Raw genomic sequence first — 26660 nt, 5'->3', positions numbered from 1 at the left:
GATAGTAGAAATGAGAATCCAGTTCTTTTTCTTTAAAGGTCTGTTTTAATTTTGAGCATTTTAATTTAATTTAAAATTAATGAAGTTTGATTCATCAAACGATTCATCCTATGTAGTGTTTTGCTGACACTAAAGCATAAGGAGAAGGTAGGTGGCATTTTGAATTGGAACATATAAATGACAGGTTTTTAAAATAAACTACAAAACCGTATGAGAAAAATGATTCACATTAAATAAGATTTGTCATCATAAAAGGTCAAAAATAATTTTATTAAAAATATACACAGAAATACAATAGAAATCTCTCCTTTCACCAGTAAAACAAGTATTCCATTAAGGATAATGATAAAGTTATCGATCCCTCCTTAGCTGTTTAAACTCACAGAAACAATTTAGTGAGAGCAGTTTTTAAAACAGCAGTAAGTAATATACTTTCCCTGGGAAAACATTTTTCAAATAACATTGTAAAATACTCTGATAATTTGCCTTTTATATTGATGTTGATAATGAAACATAGACATCTTATATGCAAAAATATTTTCCAATCTCAATTTGCTATTTTGAATTTTTCATACGCATAAACCATATTCACTTTTGAATACTTTTGTTTCCAGGCTCACTGTTGTAGGGAGCTAAATAGTCATTTTTCACACATATTTAGTATGTGCAAACAGCACATTGAGATGGTCAAGTTTATTCCCCCAAAAAATTTGAATATATTTCTTTAAACAAACTGTTTCTCTCAATAACGTCAGCTTTCCTTCAAAATAAAAATGAATCGACCCCCGCAGCCCCATATATAGCTCACATACTCAGTGCAGAACAGTGTGGGTGTATGGGAAGGGAGTGGAATGAGACGAAACCCCAGAACCAGGATATCCAAATCCCGCCGTCGAGATAAGAGCCGCAGGAAGTCGGGTTTTCACTCAGCTTTCTCCTCTGCCTTGGCTTTGACGAAGAACTCTGGCTTGTAGATGCAGCGGTAGGCCAGGAGCTGAGGGAGGGCTCCATAGGCTACGTTGAGCGCCAGAAAGAGGATTTTCGCCTCCTCGGGGACTCGGTAGATGTAAGCAGTTCTCGCGTGAAGAGAAGCGCTGATGTGAGAAAACTGGGCCTGTTGCGGCAAAGAAAAGGGGCAGGCGTGAATTTTGTGACCAGCTGGATGCACGGTGAGTTCTGACTCATTCATTCAGACCTTGTCTCTATGCCCTCAAAGACCAGTGCTTTTGAACAATCCGTAGTCTTGAATATGTCACTGAACGTAGGGCCAGCCTGGACGGAACTGTTCAAATAAAGTATACCTGCTTTAGCGTGGCTTTACCATACCAGCTGTTTTATGACCCATCCAGGGCCCCGTAGCAAACATTAGTAGGTCAGTGTGATAGAAAAATCTGAATCAAATCTCAGGTGATTTTTTATTTTGTTTTGTTTTTTTCTGATTTGCATTCTGAGGATCCTATAATGCGACTCAGTCGTGGCTCACAAAACGTGTTCCCATAAAAATGAAAAAAGTGCAGCCCTAGCCGGTTTGGCTCAGTGGATAGAGCGTCGGCCCACAGACTGAAGAGTCCTGGGTTCGATTCCGGTCAAGGGCACGTACCTTAGTTGCAGGTTCCCCCGCCCTGGTCAGGATGCATGCAGGAGGCAACCCATCCATGTGTCTCTCTCATATTGATGTTTCTCTCTTTCTCTTCCTCTCTCTAAAAATCAATGGGAAAATATCCTCGAGTGAGGATTAACCAAAAAAAAAATGAAGTACGGAATTGAGAAGGCTGAAAGATTTTTAGCATAACTATTTAAAAAGCAGCACCGGGGACCTCGGTTTCACGTATCAGTCTTTTACCTACTCCCTGGAGCAAAAGCTCAGAGCCCTTGATTGTGTATTTTTTGCTTGTTTATTTATTCACGTATTTGTTTCTTACGCGACTTAAAAAACGCCAAGGTTTGTTTTTGCGAGATGGGGTCGTTAACCAGCGTGGGTGGGGCAGGGTTAGCGCTGCGCCCTGCAAAATGGCAAGGGTACACGCAGGCGACCTTTTCAAATCCGATTGTACAGAACGGAAAGGCCCGCACTTCCCATCTGTACCTCTGTGCTTGTTCAGAACATACATCAGCGTGTGCCAAAAAGCGTCTTTTTTGATGCTTTTCATAAGAACACAGGGGGAAACTGCATTAGAAAAAGGCTTCTGTGAGCAGATTTCCTCCGGGTCCTTGTGTCATTACAAAATGCAGTCGTGGAGTCTGCATTTCGGCTTCATGTCTCACTGAAATCCAAGGTGACCATGAATAAAGAATTGGGAATCTGAATGTAATCAGTGGTGGATTATATTCATCGGGATCCAAGTGAAGAGACAAAAGATGATGATACAATCCATCCAAAGAAGGCACAGAAGCCACGAGGAAAAAACCCATCTGCTTTACATACATACAAGTTGTCTTCTCTTTCCTCCCCTCTGAAACCTGTTCATTCTGCTGCGTGGCTGACAGGTGGAGGTGCTCCTGAGCCCTTGACCTTACTCCTAAGAAAAGGACCCGCTTCCTCAAGCATCGTGTGTGTGGATCTGTGTCAGTGACGGTGCTGTCGCAGCGCACGCCTTCACGAATTACTGCTACGTTCCGGGGGCCTCTGGTACAACTCTGCTTCTGTCTGGAGCTGGTGTTGCCGAGGACACCTCTGCGTTGTGACCCGTGAGGCCCTGAGAGGACTCTGCCCCCCACCCCCACCCCTTCCCCAGCGGCAGGCTCCAGGCCCAACCCAGCCAGTGCTCAGCGTTTCACCTCCGGGCTTCGGAGCCAGGGGACGCTGAGAGCACAGGGCATTGGCCGGGCCACTGCTGTGGACATTCCGGGACCCGGGACCGGAGCTTGGTCCCGGGCACTGTTTTTCCCTAGAGCCTATTTTCAGTAACTGTCTGAATATACATACCGTATTTTCCGGGGTATAAGACGACTTTTTGGGGGTCGTCTTATACGCCGGGTGTCATCTTATAGGGCGAGTATATCCCAAACTCTGTATTTTAACTGGAAAAGTTGGGGGTCGTCTTATACGCCGGAAAATACGGTACTTTGTCTTCTGTACTAGAGGCCAGATTCAAACCCTGGTTTTCTGAAACGGGGGTTTGGTGTCTCTGTCTTTATAGACACTTGTACTTGTGCGCGCCACAAAAATCACTCAATGTGGGAAAGTGCCAGCCATCATGGAGAGGATGGGTAACACGAGGGGTCGTGCCCACCTGCAGGGGGAAACCCGCCGTCGGTGAGGCCGTAGGCTCCTCCCCCGCACCAACAGGGCAGTTAATAACCTCCCTGACCCCAACCGCACACTCCCAGCGGCAGCAGCAAACAGTCGTGTCCTTAGATTAGAGTGTAAGCCCGCCGGGCAGGTCCTGTGTCCCATGTTCCGTGTGGCACCTGTCGCATTGTGAGAGCTCAACAAACGTTCCGCAGTCCTGGTCTCGTGACTGTCAAAACCCAGAAAGCTTCCACAGGGCATTTCTCCAAAACGCGGTGAGGTGAGGTTGAGCATCTGGTGATCTGTCCTAAACTCTTATTATTTTCAGGTATTTCTTAAAGGTTTCCATAAAGGAAAAGCTTAAAAAGTCACCTCCAGTAGAGGCAACGCTTTACAATCAAATTATCCACAGAGCAGCCTCCAGACCCTTTTGTGAGAAAGCGCGAGGCACCTGCCTGGCCAGGGAAGGGGGGTCCCGAGGCCTCCTTGACTGGAATGGAACCCGGGACCCTTCGGCCTGCAGGCCGACGCTCTATCCACTGAGCTAAACCAGCGTGGGTGCTATTACTGTTTTTATTGTCAGAAGTTCCAGTAAGAACCTGGAGGGGAAATGCCTTGTGTGACTCAGGAGGTTCGTTTACCAATCTGCAGCTATTCGTATTGTCTTCTGTACTAGAGGCCAGATTCAAACCCTGGTTTTCTGAAACGGGGGTTTGGTGTCTCTATCTTTATAGACACTTGTACTGTGGGAAGGGCGTTGCCTGACTGGCTGGATCCGTTCCTGCTCCCGTGGCCCTGAGTGTGTTAACTGGATGGCGTGCCGGGCTCCCTGCCAACCCCATTGTGAAGCTGTCCCAAAACTTTCTCCCGGCTCTCTGACTTGTAGCTAATGAGACACAATATGCACAGCTGCAGATTAGCAAATGAGCCTCCTGAGTCACACAAGGCACTTCCCTTCCAGACTCTTACTGGAACTTCTGACAATAAAAACGGTAATAGCACCCAAGCTGGTGTGGCTCAGTGGATAGAGCGTCAGCCTGCAGGCCGAAGGGTCCCGGGTTCCATTCCAGTCAAGGGCACGGACCTTGATTGCAGCCCCCCAGCCCGGGCCCTGGTCAGGGCTTGTGCAGGAGGCAACCAATCCATGTGTTTCTCTCACATCGATGTTTCTCTGTCTTGCCCTCTCTCTTCCACTCTCCCTAAAAGTCAATGGAAAGATGTCCTCGGGTGAGGGTTAGGAAAAATGAAAAGGTGTTGGGTTTGAGAATTACTCTTGAGACAGCGCTAAGCCGACCTAGTGAGGGCCAGGTGTAAAAGGGGAGGGGATGGGAGGTGTGAAGAATCCTACCACGAGTTAAGCTCTTACAAAGTACCGTATTTTACGGTGTATAAGATGACTTTTTAACCCAGGAAAATCTTCTATATGCCCAGTCGTTTTATACGCTGGAAAATACGGTACCTTAGGTGGGAAGATACAGCCCAGTGTTTCCTCACCTTTCCAGCCCTGTCAATTCTAGTAGTCTTGTATGACTCCCGGCGGTGAGTCAGCTAACTGGCTAATCCTAGAGTTTCTGGAGGAACCTCATTCTTAAGCCTGCTTGAAAAGAGCAAGATGAAGATGATCGTTTTAAAAGACAAGTTCATTTGGTTCTTTTACCGACAGTAAGAAAATAAAAGGTGCAATGACTTCATTTTCTTCCCTGTTCATAAGAGCAAGTTGTTTTGGCTGGTTGTTTTTTCGTAAAAAAAAGTGCACGTTGTGTGATGAAGTCATTCCATAGCTGGTTCCATTTGCAGTTCAGTGAGCACCTACTCACTACACCCAGGGCGGGGCTAACAGCCGGGGGAGGGGCAGAATGGCAGGTTCTGCTTCCCAGGTGCAGACCCTCTGAAATGAGTCCCCTCTAGCCCTCATGGCGTGCGTGGCTCAGTGGTTGAGCGTCGACCTATGAACCAGGAGGTCACGGTTCGAGTCACGGTTCGATTCCCGGTCAAGGGCACATGCCCAGGTTGCAGGCTTGATCCCCAGGAGGGGGCTTGCAAGAGGCAGCCAGTCAATGATTCTCTCTCATCATTGATGTTTCTTTCTCTCCCTCTCCCTTCCTCTCTCTGAAATCAATCAATCAATAAATAAAATTAGTCCCCCTGGTTCTGTCTAGGATAGTACAGTGGAATTCCAAAACCTCACATTTAGAAGGACATCTTCAAGTGAACAGCTCTCAGTTCTCTTTGGTGGCCATGGGGTTGAGAGACTGGTACGTGGTACTGTAAACAGCGGGGCCACCTGCTGCCTCTGTGGCGGTGGGCAAACCCCACAACCTCGCGGGGCCTCACCTGTGTCCCTGATGGAGCACCTGCCAGGCGGTTACTGTGAGGCTTAAATAAAATAGGTCAGCAGAAACGTCTTCTAAGGAACCCCAAAACAAAGGGGCCCCGAGCCAGTGTGGCTCAGTGGATAGAGCGTCTGCCTGCGGACCGAAGGGTCCTGGGTTCAACTCCAGTCAAGGGCACATGCCCAGGGTTGTGGGCTCGATCCCCAGTAAGGGGGCGTGCAGGAGGCAGCCCGTCAATGATGCTCTCATCCTTGATGTTTCTCTCTCTTCCCCTCACCTTCCACTGAAATCAATCAAAATTAAAAAAAAAAAAAAAAAAGCACAAAGGAGACATGTCCAATTAGTATGTCCTACCCTAACACACCAAGCAGCGGTGTGTTCGGGTACTCAACCAGGACAGCCCAAACGCCCCAGTCAGCGTGCATAGCGGAGCGCGTGCTTAGGTACCTGCGCGAGGCCTCCCGCGTGAATCAGGGTGAGGTCAGCCATCCAGGAGCATCCGGGCACCACCAGTCCGTAAAGCGCCACCACAAAGTAGGGGACAGAATAGAACAGGTGCACCAGCATCTGCATCAACAGAGAAACGTCACCACCCACCGGCCGGCCTGGCCCCAGGGAGAGCACAGGACACGGACACTTGGCAAAGGTGAGCGTGTTCATTCCCGCTTCCCAGGCGGAACCACGCGCTCCCGATTCTCCAAGAGCGAAGATAGAGAAGCCTTGGGCTCCGTAACTACCTGACCTGGATCTTAGGGTAAGCGGCAGGGTCCTTCAGGTAAGGCTCTTGAAACTGGGTATAAAATCGGCAGAGGTCAGCTGGGCAATCCAGGGCAATCTGGGAACAGAAATGAATTCGTCACCAAGATGCAGTCCCAGCCCTCGCTGGTGTGGCTCAGTGGCTAGAGCGCTGGCCTGCGGACTGAAGGTCCCCAGGTTCGATTCCCGGTCGGGGCACATGCCCAGGCCTGATCCCAGTAGGGGGCATGTAGGAGGCAGCTGATCAATGATTCTCTCTCATCATTCTTTTTTCTCTCTCTCCCTCTCCCTTCCTCTCTGAAATCAATAAAAATGTATTTAAAAACAAAAACAAAAAAAGATACAGTCACAGCTGGCTCTTCTGTTGGCTGATGAGGCCAAATGTGCCAGCGTTAGTCACAAAGCAGCTTTGCCCTTTAACAAAAACTACGTGCGGGAGAAGGTCCCCCGTGAACGGGGAAGGGACCCTGCAGGTGCCCTGGGAGCAGACGAGGCCCAGGCGAACGGAAACATCAAAGGAACCAAAATAGACTCCTTTTTCGGGTGCCCTTTAATAAGGGAGGGAAGATACTTCTATTTTTTTTTTTAAGGACTTTTAAAATATATATATACTTTTTTTTTATTTCAGAGAGGAAGGGAGAGATAGAGAGAAATATCAGTGATGAAAACTCACTGACCGGCTGCCTCCTGCACACCCCCTACTGGGGATCGAGCCCTCAGCCCGGGCAGGTGCCTCTGACCGGAATCGAACCCGGGACCCTTCAGTCTGCAGGTCGACGCTCTATCCACTGAGCCAAGCCGGCGAGGGCGGAGGGAAGATACTTCTGGGTAGAGCTTGATCTAAGGACCGGAAGGAGGTGGCAGGAAGCAGCCCAGAATAGCACCCCCCCCCCCCCCCGCCCGAGAGAGGAGGTGTGGGGTTGACCCCTCCAGGGCCTAATGGGAGGACTATCAGGTCAGCGTGCTAGGACGTCTGGGATGCACGTTACTTTGCCCTGTTCTGCTTACCAAGCCTCTAAACAGGCTAAATCCAGTTGCCAGGAGGAGGCATATGACCAACAGGAAGTCAAATGGTCTTCTCAGCAGGTCCTTCGCCTGGACTTCTTGAACGACCTAAAACAAGCGTTTGTAACCGCTGAGCAGGTCAGGGGGCCAGAGGAGAACCGGGGATCCACGGAGACAAGGGTGTCGGTGGGTGACGGGAGAGGGTGAAGACTCCCAACTGAGATCATCACCCCAGCCGTGAAACTTTAGGACAATCATTTTCCCCTTCAAGTCTCAGTTTCCTCCTCTGTGAAATGAGCAAATGGGGCCGAAACCGGTTTGGCTCAGTGGATAGAGCGTCGGCCTGCGGACTCAAGGGTCCCAGGTTCGATTCCGGTCAAGAGCACCTAGTACTTGGTTGTAAGCTCGATCCCCAGCAGGGGGCGTGCAGGAGGCAGCTGATCCATGATTCTCTCTCATCATTGATGTTTCTCTCTCTCCCTCTCCCTTCCTCTCTGAAATCAATAAAACTATATATATTTTTTTAAAAAAAAGGATGTAAGGGGTTCCAGTTGTCAGTGTGCCAACCTCAGTCTACGTGGCAGACGTCTGAATGTGAACAAACGAAATGTTTGTGAATTAAAATGTATTTTTCAAGAACTTATCCTTTTTTTAATATTATTTTTTTTATTGTTGATATTTTGTTGTTGTTAATCCTCACTCAAGGGCATTTTCCCATTGATTTTTAGAGCAAGTGGAAGAGAGAGGGAAAGACAGAGAGAAACACGGATGTGAGAGAAACACATCGATTGGTTGTCTCCTGCACGAGCCCCGACCAGAGTCTGGGCCAGGGAGGAGCCTGCAACCGAGGTACGTGCCCTTGATGGGAATCGAACCCGGGACTGAGCCAAACCGTCCAGGGCAGCCTGCCAGTACTTTCACCCTGACACCTGGCTGGAATGAGGTACCGCAGAGGTGTCCTGTAGCCCGTGTCCATGTGCCTGGATCTCCTGGTAATCGGACCCTAGGGTCAGGTGACCAGATCGTCCCGCTTTTGGAGGGACAGTCCCGATTTTTAACAATTTGTCCCGTGTCCCACGGCGTTTTTAAAAAGTCCCTATTTCAGCCGAAACCGGTCTGGCTCAGTGGATGGAGCGTCGGTCTGCGGACTGGAGGGTCCCAGGTTCGATTCCGGTCAAGGGCATGTACCTTGGTTGCGGGCACGTCCCCCGGTGGGGGGTGTGCAGGAGGCAGCTGGTCGATGTCTCTCTCTCATCGATGTTTCTAGCTCTCTATCCCTCTCCCTTCCTCTCTGTGAAAAATCAATAAAATATATTTAAAAAAATAATAATAGAATAAAATAAATAAATAAATAAATAAAAAGTCCCTATTTCAAATAAGTGGGACGATCTGGTCACCTGACCCTAGGGCTGTGTGTGCTACCTCGAACGCAGTATCCCTCCAGCCTCCCCTGGGGGCAGTAAAGGCACAGGTATCTCTGAAGAGGTGCCCCGGTGCTCAAACTCCAGGCCACCGACAGCCCAGACCAGGCGTCCTCAAACCACGGCCCGCGGGCCACCTGCGGGTGTTTTTGCCGTTTTGTTTTTTTTACTTCAAAATAAGATATGTGCAGTATGCATAGGAATTGGTTCATAGTTTTTTGTGTTTTTTTGTTTTTGTTTTGTTTTTTAATATATATATTTTATTGATTTTTTACAGAGAGGAAGAGAGAGGGATAGAGAGCTAGAAACATCAATGAGAGAGAAACATCGATCAGCTGCCTTCTGCACACCCCCCACTGGGGATGTGCCCGCAACCAAGGCACGTGCCCTTGACCGGAATCGAACCCGGGACCCTTCAGTCCACAGGCCGACGCTCTATCCACTGAGCCAAACCGGTTTTGGCATAGTTTTTTTTTTTTAAACTATAGTCCGGCCCTCCAACGGTCTGAGGGACAGGGAACTGGCCCCCTGTTTAAAAAGTTTGAGGACCCCTGGCCCAGACCAACCCCGCACTCAGCACACACGCAGAGCGTGAGGGGAGCAGCCCAGGGGACCACTGGCCCAGGAAGCGGGCGCCGTCGGACAGACAGTCTTGGCCACCAGAACCGACAGGCGTGACAGACACGGCAGAACCGACACAGCCACGCCGATCGCGGTCCCCGAAGCTCCCGTCCCCGGCGGCGCACGGCTCAGTGGCCCCGTGGACGTGAGTGCGCCCGGCCAGCGTGAAGACGGGTCCCATCGGACTGAATAAAAATCACCTTGGACGGGTAATGGCAATATTCCGGTGGCTGGTTATAGATCCTGAAGCCGGCCCAGACAGGAAGACACGTGTACGGTATGCTTAAGATGAAAGCGGGGCAAATGCGTGTCCCAAACTTCCCTGTTTAAAAGAGAGGAAGGGAAAGTCAGAAGGGGACCCAAAGCATATGTAAACACACGCAACATGTAGGGTGCCTCCCCATCTCCAGTCATCTAGAATTTCGCTATGGACCAGACAATATTTTTAACCAGAAAAAAAACAGATCCGCCGAAGCCGGTGTGGCTCAGTGGATAGAGTGTCAGCCTGCGGACTGAAGGGTCCCGGGTTCGATTCCAGTCGAGGGCACGTACCTTGGTTGCGGGCACATCCCCAGTAGGGGGTGTGCAGGAGGCAGCTGATCAATGTTTCTCACTCATCGATGTTTCTAACTCTCTATCCCTCTCCCTTTCTCTCTGTAAAAAAATCAATAAAATATATATTTTTTTAAAAGGAAAAGAAAAACCAGATCAACTCAAAACTTGGGTGTTTAACAGGTATGTCCCAGCTACAGTATTTTTTTTTTTAATATATTTTTATTGATTTCAGAGAGGAAGGGAAGGGGAGAAAGAGAGAAACATCCATGATGAGAGAGCATCATTGATGAGCTGCCTCCTGCACGCCCCCTACTGGGGATCGAGCCCACAACCCGGGCATGTGCCCTTGACCGGAATCGAACCTGGGACCCTTCAGTCCACAGGCCAACAGTCTATCCACTGCCGGCTACAGTATTTTTAAGGTGTCTGTAGAATATCCTGATTTCTCGCATGCATAAATAACCTCACTTACATTAGCTTTAAAGAGTAGTTCATTTTCAAGGGCATATATTGAGTTCCCACAGTGTGGCAGAGTTATATACAGGGCAGAGGGGAAGTAGGCTTACAGTTTTTTGTACGGAAAATGACACAGTAATTAAATAAATAACAATACAAGGATAGACTCTGTTTCATGTACTCACAGCTATCAACTACTTGTGCCCCACTCTGCACACCACAAAAGTTGTAAGAAGTATTTGCACACTGCATGTAGCCACAAACACAATACTTGACCCCTTCACACCCCTCTCAAAGTCAGGCATCACTGATATTAAATTGCTTTGTTGTGCCCTAGCTGGTTTGGCTCAGTGGATAGACCTTTGGCCTGTGGACTGAAGGGTCCCAGGTTCGATTCCGGTCAAGGGCACATGCCCAGGTTGCGGACTCAATCCCTAGTAGGGGGTGTGCAGGAGGCAGCCAAGTCAATGATTCTCTCTCATCATTGATGTTTCTATCTCTTCCTCTCCCTTCCTCTCTGAAATCAATAAAAATATTTTTTAAAATATATTTTATTGATTTTTTACAGAGAGGAAGGAAGAGAGATAGAGAGTTAGAAACATCCATCAGCCGCCTCCTGCACACCCCCTACTGGGGATGTGCCCACAACCAAGGTACGTGCCCTTGACCGGAATCAAACCTGGGACCTTTCAGTCCGCAGGCTGATGCTCTATCCACTGAGCCAAACCGGTTTCAGCAATAAAAATATTTTTTAAAAAATTGCCTCGTTGTTCAATGTACATTTCTGAAAACTACTCAAAAGCATTTTTCAAGGTAAGATTAAATAAGGGGGCAGGGAAAGGAATAATTGCACAAAACAGCTTTTCGGTAAGCTCGGAATGACTTGGCGTTGGGACAACCAAAACAGCATCTCTCTTTAAAAGCAATCCCCATCATTTCAGAAAAGGAAAGTGAATTTCAAGATCAAGTTTCTTACCGACAATGTTTCCCGGTACAAAAACCACCATGCTCATCATAATCGATCCGACCCAGTACAGGCCAATGTTTCTGTAACTCTCCCTGTAACGAGAAGACCTCGGCTTAGCATGCCATCTGCCAAAGACGAGCCACGGCGTTACCTTTATCCTAACAAAGTCCACGGACGGAAACCTACGGGAGAGTCCTAACCCGGACACACGGAACCCTGGTGCTCACCCCCCATTTCCAGGGGCGACAAACCACAGAACCCGCTCCGTCTCCTTTTGTTATTTTGTTTTTGTGTTTGTTTCGCTAATCCTCACCCGAGGACATTTTCCCGTTGATTTTTTACTAGTAGAGCGAGTGGAAGGGAAGGGGAGAGACACAGAGAGAGAAACATCGATGTGCGAGAGACACATCGGTGGGTTGCCTCCTGCACACACACCCCGACCAGGGCCCCGGCCAGGGAACTTGCAACCAAGGTACGTGCCCTTGACTGGAATCGAACCCAGGACCTTTCGGTCCAAGGGCCGGCACTCTGTCCACTGAGTCAAACCGGCCAGGGGTCTCTCCCTTTGAATGGGAACTTCACTGCCACCCTAACCTGTAGGCCACAACACCCTCGTCACTGCGAAAGGAGTCCTGCGTTTCACTCTTAGGTATGAAACGAAAAACAAGGCTCAGAAAAGAACAGAAGCCGAAACCAGTTTAGCTCAGTGGATGGAGCGTCGGCCTGCAGACTGAAAGGTCCCGGGTTCGATTCCGGTCAAGGGCATGTACCTTGGTTGCGGGCACATTCCCAGTCGGGGTTGTGCAGGAGGCAGCTGATTGATGTTTCTCTCTCATCGATGTTTCTAGCTCTCTATCCCTCTCTCTTCCCCTCTGTAAAAAATCAATAAAACATATTTTAAAAAGAAAAGAAAAGAACGGAAAGTGGATCCACTGCCCAAATCATTGGAAGTACGAGTGATGAGATGGGAAGTGGACTTTCCCTGGTGTCACAGAATTTTGGCCAGAGCCCCTAAAGGTAAAGATAATACGTTAGATATAGCCCAGCCAGTGTAGCTCAGTGGTTGAGCGTCGACCCAGGAACCAAGAGGTCGCCGGTTCGATTCCCGGTCAGGGCACATGCCCAGGTTGTGGGCTGGATCCCCAGTGGGGGGGGTGCATGCAGGAGGCAGCCCATTGATGATGTTCCTCTCTCATCGACGTTTCTATCTCTCTATCCCTCACCCTTCCTCTCTCTCTAAAAATCAATAAATGTATATATATATATATTTTATTTTTTAAAGTGATATATACCCCTAATCTTCTTAATAGGTGATGCTGGCAAACAGATCTTTCAAACGATATCCCCATAACCCACCTCCATAAGGGGCTCCAAGACGCTCCAAAGGAGACTCTTAGCCGGAACGGAGTGGTTCCCTTTCTGAACTGTGTGCTTCCTGCCCCGTCCCCACCCCGCCCCCACCCACCCCCACTCCCCAAGCCAAACCCATAGATCCCTCGAGGGAGGCCCGTTCACATGACTGGGACTGTCAGTACAGGCAAGAGCCTTCTCTCCCGGTGGGCGCTAACAGGGCTGCAGAAACTCTGGCCCACGCCTGACAGCATCCGAGCAGAGCCCCGGCGTCCTCAGAAATACCTAGAGCCCTGGCTGGTTTGGCTCACTGGATAGAGCGTCGGCCTGCGGACTGAGGGGTCCCGGGTTCGGTTCCGGTCAAGGGCATGTGCCTTGGTTGCGGGCACATCCCCAGTGGGGGGTGTGCAGGGGGCAGCTGATCGATGTTTCTCTCTCATCAGTGTTTCTGGCTCTCTATCCCTCTCCCTCTTCTGTAAAAAATTAATAAAATATATATATTAAAAAAAAAAGAAGAAGAAATACCTAGAGCTTGAGAAGAGGGAGGCTGGTGCCTAGGAGAGTCCAAAAATCAGCTGGAGCTGTCCTTGAGTTCGCGATTTGGGGGGGAAGGGGGTGCGCACAGGGCATGCATTTGGTCCAGTTAAACGTCAGCCTTGTACAGGGCAAGAGGAGAAGGCATGGCCCCAGTCGGGGTGGCTCAGTGGATAGAGTGTCGGCCCGCGGAGCAGAGGGTCCCGGGTTCGATTCTGGTCAAGGGCACGTACATCAGTTGCAGGCTCCTCTCCGGCCCAGGGCTCGTACAGGAGGCAACCAATCCATGTGTTTTCTCTCACATCCACGTTTCTCTGTCTTTCCCTCTGAGCTGGTCCTGGGATGAGGGACCCCCGCGGAGAGAAGCTGTGGTGGGCCCCCGGGGGCAGGGGAGTCACAACCTCAGCCGGAGAGCACTGCTCACTGAAGGGATCGCTGCCATGCAGTGCGCCCTGTGCAGGGTCTCCAGCGAGCCCACGTGTGTGCCCCACAGCAGACCCAGGCCTCTCCTAAAGCAGGCCAATCCGCAGCAGACAGGCCATGTCACCGAAGACCCTGCCCCCTCTTCCCTTTAACCCCGTGTACATACATGCATCCCCAGAGAAGCCGGGGCAGGCTGGCTGGAGAAGGAAGGGAAGGACAGGCCCCTACGCCTCAGGGCCACACCTGGACGGGGGAAAGGCAGCTTGGACAAGCATGAAGCTGAAGCTTTGCATTAGAATGTGCTGGGCTTGCCCGAGCCAGTTCTGCTCAGTGGTTAGAGCTGTCAGCCTGCGGATTGAAGGGTCCCGGATTTGATTCCGGTCAAGGGCACATACCCGGGTTGCAGGCTCCATCCCCAGTAGAAGGCAGGCAGGAGGCAGCCGATCAGTGATTCTCATCATTAATTTCTCTCTCTCTCCCTTCCTCTCTGAAATCCATTTAAAAAGAATGTGCTGGGCCCTGGCCGGTGTGGCTCAGTGGATAGAGCGTCGGCCTGCGGACTGAAGGGTCCCAGGTTCGATTCTGGTCAAGGGCATGTACCTTGGTTGTGGGCACATCCCCAGTAGGGGGTGTGCAGGAGGCAGCTGATCGATGTTTCTCTCCCATCGATGTTTCTGGCTCTCTATCCCTCTCCCTTCCTCTCTGTAAAAAAATCAATAAAATATATTTTAAAAATACATAAATAAATAAAAAAAATTAAAAAGGATGTGCTGGGCTTAAATCCCTGAAACACACTGCTCTCAGAAGAGAACAGAATCAGGAAGTTAAGGTCTGCCCGAGCCACCTCCGCGGCAGGGGTAAGCCGCGAGCCAGGTGCCAAGGGCCGCCGGGTCGGTCTGACTCATCTCCAAGGAGCAGCCTTCAGTCCGGGGACGCCCGTCGGTCCACTCGCCTCGGCGTCCCCCTTACCTACCCACGCATCGGTTGCTAAGGCGACGGGGGCGCACGCACCGGCGAAGTCACTTACTCCCACGCGATGGCCGCCACCATCACCAGGTACATCAGGTAATGGGCGGAGCCGTCCCAGTAGCAGACCATGTGCCCGTGCGCCGTGTTCAGATACGGTTCGCCCTGAGGGGAGCATGGAGAGGGAGTCCGCTTTACCTGGGACCCGGGCACCGCGTGTAAAACACAACAGAACTGCCCCGACCGGTGTGGCTCAGTGGATAGAGCGTCGGCCTGCAGACTCAAGGGTCCCAGGTTCGATTCCGGTCAAGGGCATGTACCTTGGTTGCGGGCACATCCCCAGTAGGGGGGTGTGCAGGAGGCAGCTGATCGATGTTTCTCTCTCATCGATGTTTCTGACTCTCTATCCCTCTCCCTTCTTCTCTGTAAAAAAATCAATAAAATATATTTAAAAACACACACACAACAGAACTGATGCGTGTAAGTCTGCTCAAAGGAAACTACGCTGCATCTCATAAAATCATGAGATCGGTAGGAAGGGGAAAGGACAGCTTGAGCCCCAGCTGGTTGGGCTCAGCGGATAGGGCATCTGCCTGTGGACCCAAAGGACCCGGGTTCGATTCCAGTCAAGGGCGTTTACCTCGGTTGCAGGCCCCTCCCCGGCCCAGGTCCTGGCCGGGGCTCATGCAGGAGGCAACCAATCCACGTGTTTCTCTCACATCGATGTTTCTCTCTGTCTCTCCCTCTCTCTCCCACTCTCCCTAAAAATCAATGGAAAAATATCCTCGGGTGAGGATTAAAAAATAATATAAATAATAAGTAATAAAAAGCCATATCCTTGGATGAGGATTTTTTTTTAAATGCCTACTGTTGCCGAAACCGGTTTGGCGCAGTGGATAGAGCGTCGGCCTGCGGACTGAAAGGTCCCAGGTTCGATTCCGGTCAGGGGCATGTACCTTGGTTGCGGGCACATCCCCAGTGCGGGGTGTGCAGGAGGCAGCTGATCGATGTTTTCTCTCTCGTCGATGTTTCTAACTCTCTGTCCCTCTCCCTTCCTCTCTGTAAAATATCAATAAAATATAATTTTTAAAAAAAAAATGCCTACTGTTGCCCGGCTGGCGTGGCTCAGTGATTCAGCTCCGACCTATGACCTTGGCGTATGGGACGATGATTACCTCTCATCATGGATGTACTTCACTGGTATGTGTGTAAGACTAACTTGGCCTTTCAGATGTAGTGATATTTTAATAATATTACACAAATTCTCAATTCATTTAAAAATTCGTCTTTTCCATTAAGTGTAGGTTAAGGAGGCTGGGTGGGCGGCTGGCCCTGGGGCCTAGGGCTCAGAACCGCGAAGCAGGGCCGTACCTCTCGCAGGTAGTGCGTCATGAACCCGTCGATGATTCCATCCTGCTCCAGGCCTATGATGAGGTTCACCACGCTGGTAAAGCCGAACACTGCGTACACTGGGGAGAGAGCGGCGGCGTACACGGGGCAGCCCGGGAGACCGCGCCACGGACCGTTTTAACGTTTTCTAGAAGGTCCCGTGGACGCTGTCCACGCGGGCCAGCAGGACATACCCCGGCACACGCAGCGGGATCTCCGCCTGGGTCGTGGGGTCTGACCTCGCTGCCCACGTGCGCTCACCGAGGGGACACCCGCCCGGGGGTAAGAATGACAAACTCACCCCCTAACTCTGTCGCCTCCTCCACTCCCTACAGGCGGATGCCCAGGGCCACACCCGCCTGGACAGACCCTGTAACCAGTGGCCGCAGCGTTAGAGGCGACCACCAGGTTTAAAGTAATGACTCAGAAGAGTTCATTCCCAAACAGGCCAACTCCCCATGCGTCTAGCGTGTCTGCCCGACACCGCCCTGGAGATGCTAGAGACGGACGGTGGCCGATGTGAAAGGGATGGTGGCTTTAAGAGGACAGGCCAGCCGGAACTGGTGTGGCTCAGTGGATAGAGCGTCGGCCTCCGGACTGAAGGGTCCCAGGTTCGATTCCGGTCAAGGGCATGTACCTTGGTTGCGGGCACATCCCCAGTGGGGGGTGTGCAGGAGGCAGCTGATCGATGTTTCTCTCTCATCGATGTTTCTAGCTCTCTATCCCTCTCCCTTCCTCTCTGTAAAAAATCAATAAAATATATATTTTTTTTAAAATGAAGGAAATCCTGCCATTTCCAACACCATGGATGGGACCCTGGTGGACACACACCCTCCTCTCCTTTCCCCCCATCCCCCTCGCGCGCTGACCTCCAATGGGGACTGGGTACCAGCTCGCTGCTGGGCTTCCCGCTGGGAGCGGGTGGGGTCCACCGCCTGGGAGAGGGGTAGCTTGGAGGAGGGGGCCACGTCACCCTGAAATACTCCTCCACTTCCTGCCACTTTACCCACGGGCTCAGCGTACTCACCGCCACGGGGGGACAGTGAACGGAGGGGCAGTGACGGAGGCCACCTTGCTGAGCTGTTCAGTGGACACAGCAGCTCCCCTGCCGGGAGGGGAGGGGGTTGGGGGGGCGGGCGGGGGGGGGGCAGACATACCATAGAACAGCGGGTCCCGGGGTGGTTTTCTTTTGACGAGGATTCGAGCCAACAGGGCCACCAGGAGCAGGATGAGGGCAGCAACCCCTACAATTGTCCAGAAGCTGCAAGGACCAGAACAGGGAGGTGGCCACTTGGCAAAATAAACAGCCCGGTGCCGGGAATTTCCTGGCTGCTGAATGGCCTCTGCCCGCGGCCCAAGCGCTGGTGGCCTGAGTGACGTTCCTTTGCAGCTCCGTGGCCCCTCTTGCCCCGCCCCCGTGAGACTTTGGGGGACCAGAGCCACCAGCTCCTCATTCTCTTGTCAGCCACCCCCTCTCCTCCCCTTCCCCCCGCCCACCCCCCGGCACAGGTGATGTGTCCCAGCGGCTGCTGCCTCTGCTCCTCCAGCCCCTATCCCCTCAGTGGCCGACGGGCCACCTCCCTCAGTGCCAGCGGGAAACCCTGGGGCCACACCCCAGGAACCACCTGGAGTCACAGTTACGCACGCACACTTTCCGGGGGGGACGAAGAGCCACAGGCCACGGGTATCATCAAAGGTACCAGAGGGCCCTGGCCGGTGTGGCTCAGTGGATAGAGCATCGGGCTGCAGACTGAAGGGTCCCAGGTTCGATTCCCGGTCAGGGCACATGCCCAGGTTGCAGGCTTGATCCCCAGTAGGGGGCTTGCAAGAGGCAGCTGGTCAATGAGTCTCTCATTATTATTATTTTTTAAATATATTTTATTGATTTTTTACAGAGAGGAAGGGAGAGGGAGAGAGAGCTAGAAACATCGATGAGAGAGAAACATCGATCAGCTGCCTCCTGCACACTCCCTATTGGGTATGTGCCAGCAACCAAGGTCCATGCCCTTGACCGGAATCGAACCTGGGACCCTTCCGTCCGCAGGCCGACGCTCTATCCACTGAGCCAAACCGGTCAGGGCTCATTATTGATGTTTCTATCGCTCTATCCTTCTCCCTTCCTCTCTGAAATCAATAAAAATATTTTTTAAATAATAATAATAATAAAATAAATAAAAATCAATTAAAAATAGCCTCAGGTGAGGATTAACAAAAAAAATTAACAAATAAAAATAAAGACATATGGCCCTAACCGGTTTGGCTCAGTGGATAGAGTGTCGGCCTGCAGACTGAAGGGTCCCAGGTTCGATTCCGGTCAAGGGCATGTACCTTGGTTGCGGGCACATCCCCAGTAGGGGGTGTGCAGGAGGCAGCTGATGGATGTTTCTCTCACGTCAATGTTTCTAACCCTCCCTCTCTCTCCCTTTGTCTCTGTAAAAAATCAATAAAATATTTTTAAAAAAATCAAAAACACAAAAGCAGCACTTCTCTGATGAGATCCCTCCAGACCCTCACCACGCAGACTTCGGAAAACCTTCGCCGTACGGCCCTGGGACCCCCGGAAAGCCCGCTTCTCGGTCACAGGTCCCACAGCCCACGGACGCCTTCTGGTCACTGAGGGACAAACCCCCGCTGAGGTTCACTCCGTGCGCCTGCCCTGGGATGTGAGCCAGGCACCCCTCAGAAATCTGCCCCCGACGTCACGGTCGGAAAGCCACCCATCCAGCCTGCAGGGAGATGGGTCCCAAGGAGATGGGCCACAGGTGCAAGAAGCCATCTCTCCAGGACACAGAGGGAGGGGAGTGGGCTCTGGGTATCCGCTACCCCCTAGGCTTACAGAATCAGGATGCTTCAGGGGCGGGGCAATGGGAACATACACATTTTTTTTCAAGATACCCGGATGAGGATGATGCTGAAAGTCTGCCTGAGGACCGCTGTTAAGGTGTAAACATTGATGAATGGATGAGGGAGGGAATGAGGGGGACAGGAAGCGAGGAAAGAGATATGGATGAATAGATGAATGGATGGATGGATGGATGGATGGATGGATGGATGATAGATGGTGGATAGTGGATGGATAATGGAGAATGGGTGGGGGATGATGGATGGACATATGGATGGATGATGGGTGATGGATGGTAGATGATGAATGAATGGATGGATGGATGGATGGTGGGTCAATGGAAGGATAGGTGACGGTTGGATGGATGATGGAGGATGACTGATGGATGATGGATGGATGGATGATTGATGGTGGATAGTGGATGGATGATGGAGAATGGGTGGGGGATGATGGATGGACATATGGATGGATGATGGGTGATGGATGGTAGATGATGAATGGATGGATGAATGAGTGGATGGATGATGGAGAATGGGTGGGGGATGATGGATGGACATATGGATGGATGATGGGTGATGGATGGTAGATGATGAATGAATGGATGGATGGTGGGTCAATGGAAGGATAGGTGACGGATGGATGGATGATGGAGGATGGATGGATGATGGATGGATGGAAGGATGAAGGATGGATGGATGGAAGGGTGACACAATTTAATGATAAGAATGAATATGACTGTGGTGTCCAGGTAGGAGACTGACATAGGAACTTTCTAGAGGTGAACATCAGCGGATACTCCAGGCTCCTCCTGCGGGAATGAGCTGCCGGTGGAGGAGAGGGTGGGGCAGAAGCTGACCTAGAGCTGGAACATGACGCTGAGCTGAGGCATCCGTGATGAGGTCAATGGTGGGGTGCACCATGTAAGCCGACGGGCATATTACTCACAGCCCGAGGCGGGCGGTGGCCAGGGGGTACCCCTATCCCTGCCGCTACCGAGGACCCCAGCGGACAGCAGCACCATCGCGGGGCTGGCGCCCTTCGGGAGCCCAGAGGGCCGTGGAAACTGGTGCAGGGCATCCTCTAGAGGAGCAAAGATGGCGGAGAAACTGGGGCAGTACACCGTCTGTGTCTCCCGGGACAGCCACGTGCAGGGCCTGCGCAGAACAGGGAGAGGTGGGCCCCGCAGGACTGGAGGGTCGGGGGCAGGGGAAGGGCTTTGACTAAGCCAAGGGTGGAAAAGCTGTTGGTCTTGGGATGGGGGGTGGGGGTGGGCAGAGGCTACCGATGCCCTTCTGAAAACAGGAGAACAGACACCTACTGAGAGGGGACGGGTATGCGTGTGTATGAGCAGAGTGTGTGTGTGTGTGTGTGTGTGTGTGTGTGTGTGTGTGTGTGTGTGTGTGTGTGTGTGTGTGTGAGACAGAGACACAGACAGAGACCCCATCCCTTTTCTGGCTCCTCAGCCTAATCTGCTTTTTCTTTTTCTTTTTCTTTTTTTAAAAAATATTTTTTATTGATTTTTTTTACAGAGAGGGAGGGAAAGGGAGAGAGAGTTAGAAACATCGATGAGAGAGAAACATCGATCAGCCGCCTCCTGCACGCCCCCTACTGGGGATGTGCCCGCAACCAAGGTACATGCCCTTGACCGGAATCGAACCTGGGACCCTTCAGTCCGCAGGCCGACGCTCTATCCACTGAGCCAAACCGATGAGGACCTCATCTGCTTTTTCTGTTTGTCAGGTTTTCGTAAAAGGTCTGGTGGGAAGCCCTAGCTGGTTTGGCTCAGTGGATAGAGCCTCGGCCTGTGGACGGAAGGGTTCCAGGTTCAATTCCAGTCGAGGACACAAGCCCGGATTTCGGGTTCGATCCCCAGTAGAGGGCATGCGGGAGGCAGCCAATCAATGAATGATTCTCTCTCATCATGGATGTTTCTATCTGTCTCCCTCTCCCTTCCTCTCTGAAATCAATAAAAATACATTAAAAAAAAAAAGTCTGGCCGAAACCGGTTTGGCTCAATGGATAGAGCGTCGGCCTGCGGACTGAAGGGTCCCGGGTTCGATTCCGGTCAAGGGCATGTACCTTGGTTTCGGGCACATCCCCAGTGGGGAGTGTGCAGGAGGCAGCTGATCGATGTTTCTAACTTTCTATCCCTCTCTCTTCCTCTCTGTAAAAAATCAATAAAATATATATTTTTTTAAAAAAAGTCTGGTAGAAGGAATTAGCTTCAACTAATTCCAACTTACCTGACTGCCTACTGTGTGCACAAGGCGCTGTGCCGCACAGAACAACACGAAGGTGAGCCCTGGCTGGAAAGGAACGTTCCGAGGTGCAATCGAGGGGGTGGGGCGGCCTCGGAGGAGGGAAGGATCGCATCTGCTCGGAGGGAGTGTCAGGAAAAGGAAGAGGTGGTATTTCACTCGGGGGACTGAAAAAAGCCCGGCTGTGGCTCCAACTGTCAGGGACAGGGAGGAAGCGAGATCAGCGTGCACTGTGGAAAAGAGACAGGACAGTCCTAGCTGGTGTGGCTCAGTGGATAGAGCGTCGGCCTGCGGACGGAAAGGTCCCAGGTTCGATTCCGGTCAAGGGCACATGCCCGGTGGTGGGCTCGATCCCCAGAGCGGAGGAGGAGTGCAGGAGGCAGCCGATCAATGATTCTCTCATCATTGGGATATACATATCCCTCTCCCTTCCTCTCTGAAATCAATAAAATATATATATTTTTTAAAAAGCCGAAGCCGGTTTGGCTCAGTGGATAGAGCGTCGGCCTGCGGACTGAAGGGTCCTGGGTTCGATTCCAGTCAAGGGCATGTACCTTGGTTGCGGGCACATCCCCAGTAGGGGGCGTGCAGGAGGCAGCTGATTGATGTTTCTCTCTCATTGATGTTTCTAACTATCTCTCTCCCTTCCTCTCTGTAAAAAAATCAATAAAATATTAAAAAATTTTTTTTAAAAAGAGTCAGGACAGTTAAGGGATGCCCAAGGGTCACAGGGCAGTCCAGTGTGGCTGCAGCACTAGCATGAGGGGCGGGGCGGGGCTGGGCTGGGGGGCAGCGCACTCAGGCAGGGAAGCCCCGAAGGGAGGCTCTGCTGTGGTCCAGTTCGGAGAGGACCCGTCCCAGGGGGACGGGAAGGAGGGGACAGATGCTAGCCCAGCCCCAGGACTTACGCAGGGGCGGGACGTCCGGCCTGCAGGCCACGTAAGGCCCGAGAAATCATTTGGGCTGGCCCTGCCAAGGCATTAGGGGGGAGCTAATTAAATGTTTGACTAAATATAGCAGGCTGGTTTTTTTCTTTTTTTAATCCTCACCTGAGGATATTTTTCCATTGGTTTCAGAGAGAGTGGAAGAGAGAGGGAAAGACACAGCGATGTGAGCGAAACACATTGATGGGTTGCCTCCTGCACACACAACCCAACCAGGGGCCGGGCCGGGGAGGAGCCTGCAACCCAGGTCCATGCCCTTGAACCGGAATCGAACCCGGTAACTCTTTGGTCTGCAGGCTGATGTTCTATCTACCGAGCCAAACTGACTAAGGCTATCAGGCTAATTTTTTTTAAAATATATATTTTATTGATTTTTTACAGAGAGGAAGGAAGAGGGATAGAGAGCTAGAAACATCGATGAGAGAGAAACATCCACCAGCTGCCTCCTGCACACCCCCGACCGGGGATGTGCCCGCAACCAATGCATATGCCCTTGACCGGAATTGAACCTGGGACCCCTCAGTCCACAGACCGACGCTCTACCCACTGAGCCAAACCGGCTTCGGCAGGCTAATGTTTAAGTTGATAACTTTGTAGGGCCCATGAATGATGTTACAAATATCCCAATGGCCCTTGGCAGAAAGAAAGGTTCCCCACCCCTGACTTCCGGGGAAGCGGACAGCGGGAAGGAGGGAGGGGAGGAAGAAGAGGGAGGGAGGGGTCCCAGGCCACTGGGGTTGTAACCTGCAGGCGGATGGGAAGCATGGATGGAACCAATTATTCACAACCACAGGGCTCAGCAGTGTGCTCAAGGATACCTGTTCTCAGTAAATGCCACCACCGCGCTCCCACAGTGGCTCCGGCCAAAACCTCAGGGTCATCCTCCCCACACCACCCTCCGGTACGCTAAGCGACGACTCTCCCTGCAAAACATCCCCGTCACCAGCCACCTCCCTCTCCCTGCACTGTCCCCCTACCTGGAAGGCTCTGTCCCCAGATGTTCCCGTGGCCACCTCCTGCAGCTCGAGGGTCACCTCCTCCAAGAAGCCCTCCCTGACTAACCAGTTCCCTTCCCGGTCACCCTATCGTGTGCTGCCCCGTGTCATTTGTTGTCCGTCTCCGCACACGGCCTCCCCCGTCGTTTCTGGCTCGTTCACAGGTATAGCCCCAACACTTACAACCGTGCCAAGTATACAGTAGGCACTCAATAAATATTAGTTGAATTGCTTTAAGTGCCATTTTAGGGGTGCAGGGGCCCACTGCCCGTGCCTGGGGACCGCTCCGGATGGATGGGTTGCCATCTGGGCACGGGAGGCGGCCAGTGGCGGCCAGTGGCGGCCCGAGCCGCCGTCGAGGAGGAAGTCACGGCCCCCGTGGGCAGAGAGACACTTCTCCGCAGCCTGAAAAATCTGGAGGGGGTTTGCCGTCTCCAGTCTGATGCAATTTCCTTAGCACCAACTGCTGCTGCGGGCAACAACACAGGTTACTTCCTCCTCCCCGCAAAGAGGGAACATCAGCCGGCGGGGAGCCTGGCATCTTTCCCGTCCGCTGGGCAGGCCTGCAGCTGCTGCTGCTGCTGCTGGGTCACTTAGCCAGGGATCCCCCCCCCCCACACACACACACACACAGGGGCAGGGCTCTGAACCAAACCCACCTGAGGCCACCTGAGGCCCCACCCATTTCCTCAGCAGCCAGGCACCCCCCTCCCTCCCTCCCCCTGGCTCCCTGCTCCCCCATCCCACCCGTCTCTGTGGGTCCTGCCAACAGAATGCCAAGTGCAGGCCATTGGACAGACCAGAACACTGAGGCCAGGCCACACACCCTCAGTGCCCAGGTCGGGCCTGGAACCCAGGTCTTTGCCCCCCCCCCCCCCCCCCCGACATCGGGGGTTCAGGACTAGCTCGGCTAGTCATTGTGAACAGTTCCTAACATTAATAAGACAGGAGAAGTATGTGTGTGTCCATACATGGTAACATTCCTGGGAAAACGCGCCCCGAGCCAGGCAGGGCGCACAGCTAGCGCGCCGGGCACTTGGCCGCGGTGTGCCCTCCCGCCTCCACCCCTGCCCCGGGCTCCTCAAGGGCAGGGGCACCGCCTTCCTGACCCCTGCACCCGGGGACCTGGCACTGCGCGGGTCCCCAGCAGCCGGCCCAGAATTGCGCCCAATGGCAAGGATGCCAGCCTGAGCCAGGACCCTGGTGGGTAACCCGCCCCCCCACCCGGGCACCTCCTTTCCACCCTCTGCACCCCTCCCCGCCCTCCCCTTCCCTGTCCAGCCCGGAGCCCTGGAGGCCGGCGACCCAGGAACCCCATCTGAAAAGTTTGCCGCGCCCCAACCCCAACGCACATCCTCCGACCCCAGCCGCGTGCGCCCACTCACTGGTGCTGGGCCGCCAGGTGGTTGAAGACGTAGGTGACCGGGATGGCCGAGAGGGACAGCACGAAGACCCCGGTGGCCGCCGTCGCACTCATCGCCGCCGCCACCCGCCGCTCGCCCTTCACCGCATTTCGCGCGGCCGCTCCGCCCCCTGCTTCCGGCGGGAGCCCTCCGAGCGCCGGGCGACCTGCCCCCGCCCCCGCGATCACAGCGCCCCCCTCCGCCCGGCCGCACCGCCCGCCCCGCTCCGCTCCGCTCGGGGCGCAGGGCGGCCGCGCACACCCAGGGGGCGCCCTCGCGGTCCTCCAGCCCCGGGGGCCGGGGCTCAGACGGGAGCGCCAGGCCCGCCGAGGGGCGGCGACAGCAGCGTCCTGCCCGGGGACAGGTGCCCGCGGGGCACGTGCGCTCTGCGGGGAGGCGGCGGCGGAGAGGCGCACCAGCAGGGGGCGGGGCCAGAACGGGGGCGGGGCCAGCGCGGGGGGCGGCGGGGGGCCCTCCAGAGCATCCACTTGGGGAACCCTTCGCCCAGAGTCAGGAAGGGACTGATGACCCCGAAACCTAGGAACCTCTCCACGGAGCAGCCATCCGCGGGCAGCAAGCACAGCTCCTGCATAGAGTCCTAATTCCGTTTTATTTATTTTTTTAATATATGTTATTGATTTTTTACAGAGAGGAAGGGAGAGGGACAGAGAGCTAGAAACATTGATGAGAGAGAAACATCGATCAGCTGCCTCCTGCACGCCCCCTACTGGGGATGTGCCCGCAACCAAGGTACATGCCCTTGACCGGAATCGAACCTGGGACCTTTCAGTCCGCAGGCCGACGCTCTACCCACTGAGCCAGGACAGATGACCTGAGAATGACCGGGGCAAGGATGGTGTGCCTAGGTGGGTAGATCACTAGGATCCTGTCCGGAGAAGGGACCACAGAGTGGCCAGTGTACTCAGTAAACAGTAAGCAGCTGTAAACACTAAGTTGCATTCAATACTAAGGTTTATCTTCTGTAGCCATGAGTGCCCTGACAAGGGCTGCAGCTTTTAATATGGCTATTTGAGTGTGTGTGTGTGTTTTAGAAAAAAATATTTAATTTTAATCTCAGAGAGGAAGGGAGAGGAACAGAGAGAGAGATAGAAACATCCATGATGAGAGAGAATCATTGATCGGCTGCCTCCTGCACGCCCCCTAATGGGGATCAAGCCCACAACCCCGGGCATGTGCTCTTGAACAGAATCGAACCCAGGACCCTTCAGTCTGCAGGCCGACGCTCTACCCACGGAGCCAAACCAGCTGGGGCAACATACCCTCCATCTGTTTGCCTGTCACACCATAATGTCCTGTCCTCATCGACAGAGAATATTTCTTTTTTTTTTTTTTTAATATATTTTATTGATTTTTTACAGAGAGGAAGAGAGAGGGACAGAGAGCCAGAAACATCGATGAGAGAGAAACATCGATCAGCTGCCTCCTGCACACCCGCCACCGGGGATGTGCCCGCAACCAAGGCACACGCCCCTGACCGGAATCGAACCTGGGACTCTTGAGTCCGCAGGCCAACGCTCTATCCACTGAGCCAAACCGGTTTCGGCAACACAGACTATTTCTTCTCTCTTGCCAGCCACGATCATTTCACACTCCTCCCTCTTGCCTCCTTTGGGTGAAAACATTATTATGTGAAATAATATTCACAGAGCATTGACTGGAGGGTCCTCCTCAATTATGCCTTGATCAGAGCTGGCGGGTAGGTCAAGCTGACACGTGAGCAGAACCCTGTGGTGTGTCCCAGGGGGAGGTCTCTAAACTCAAGCAAATGGGGGCTATTTTGGGGGTGATGATGGCTGTATGCCCAGCACTAAACACAGTGCCAGGCATAGAGCACATGCTCTCAATGGATGTTAACTCAAGAGGAAAAAAAAAAAAGAGAGAGAGGAAGCAAGCAAGGTGGGGTTAAAAAAAAAAAAAGAGGGGGGAGGGAACCAGAGAAGGAGGAAGTCTGCAAGAAAGTGATAAGAAAGTGACGGTAGCGGTGAAGTTAGCATGTGCATGTTGGTCCAGTGGTCCAGGGCAGTTGCTCCATGAGGTCTGCACCCTGGTCCTGGGTTTCCTAGCAACCAAAGCGAGAGAGAAACACAATCAGTGGTCACGTGCACCGTGCCCATAAGATAAAAAAAAAAAAAAACAGAGCAGATGCTCAGAAGCGTTCTCCCCGGGGGCCCTCTCCAAGGGAACACTGT

General features: G+C 52.6%; 1 protein-coding gene across 7 annotated transcripts; it reads right to left on the bottom strand.

The window, feature by feature from the left end:
• Window positions 1-251: 251 nt before the first annotated feature.
• Window positions 252-24821, bottom strand: TM6SF1 (transmembrane 6 superfamily member 1). 7 transcript variants are annotated; one of them, XM_054713219.1, is made up of 10 exons: window positions 24433-24814; window positions 17166-17269; window positions 15991-16088; window positions 14681-14784; window positions 11356-11438; window positions 9569-9690; window positions 7330-7434; window positions 6308-6400; window positions 6013-6132; window positions 252-1114 (listed from the first exon to the last, which is right to left on the bottom strand). In XM_054713219.1, exons 1-10 carry the CDS (start codon window positions 24522-24524, stop codon window positions 923-925), a joined length of 1113 nt encoding a protein of 370 aa, XP_054569194.1. In that variant the 5' UTR covers window positions 24525-24814; the 3' UTR covers window positions 252-922. The 7 variants fall into 7 exon arrangements, with proteins under 7 accessions (XP_054569194.1, XP_054569195.1, XP_054569199.1 ...); XM_054713222.1 differs by having other exon boundaries at window positions 1051-1114; window positions 6303-6400; window positions 24433-24820; XM_054713221.1 differs by lacking the exon at window positions 252-1114 and adding an exon at window positions 5050-5178 and having other exon boundaries at window positions 24433-24821.
• Between the last annotated feature and the right edge of the window lie 1839 nt (window positions 24822-26660).

Source organism: Eptesicus fuscus, chromosome 25, assembly GCF_027574615.1.
Source record: "Eptesicus fuscus isolate TK198812 chromosome 25, DD_ASM_mEF_20220401, whole genome shotgun sequence".
NCBI lineage: Eukaryota > Metazoa > Chordata > Mammalia > Chiroptera > Vespertilionidae > Eptesicus > Eptesicus fuscus.
The sequence above is the reverse complement of the archived record's forward strand: the minus strand, read 5'-3'. Positions and strand labels throughout refer to the sequence as shown.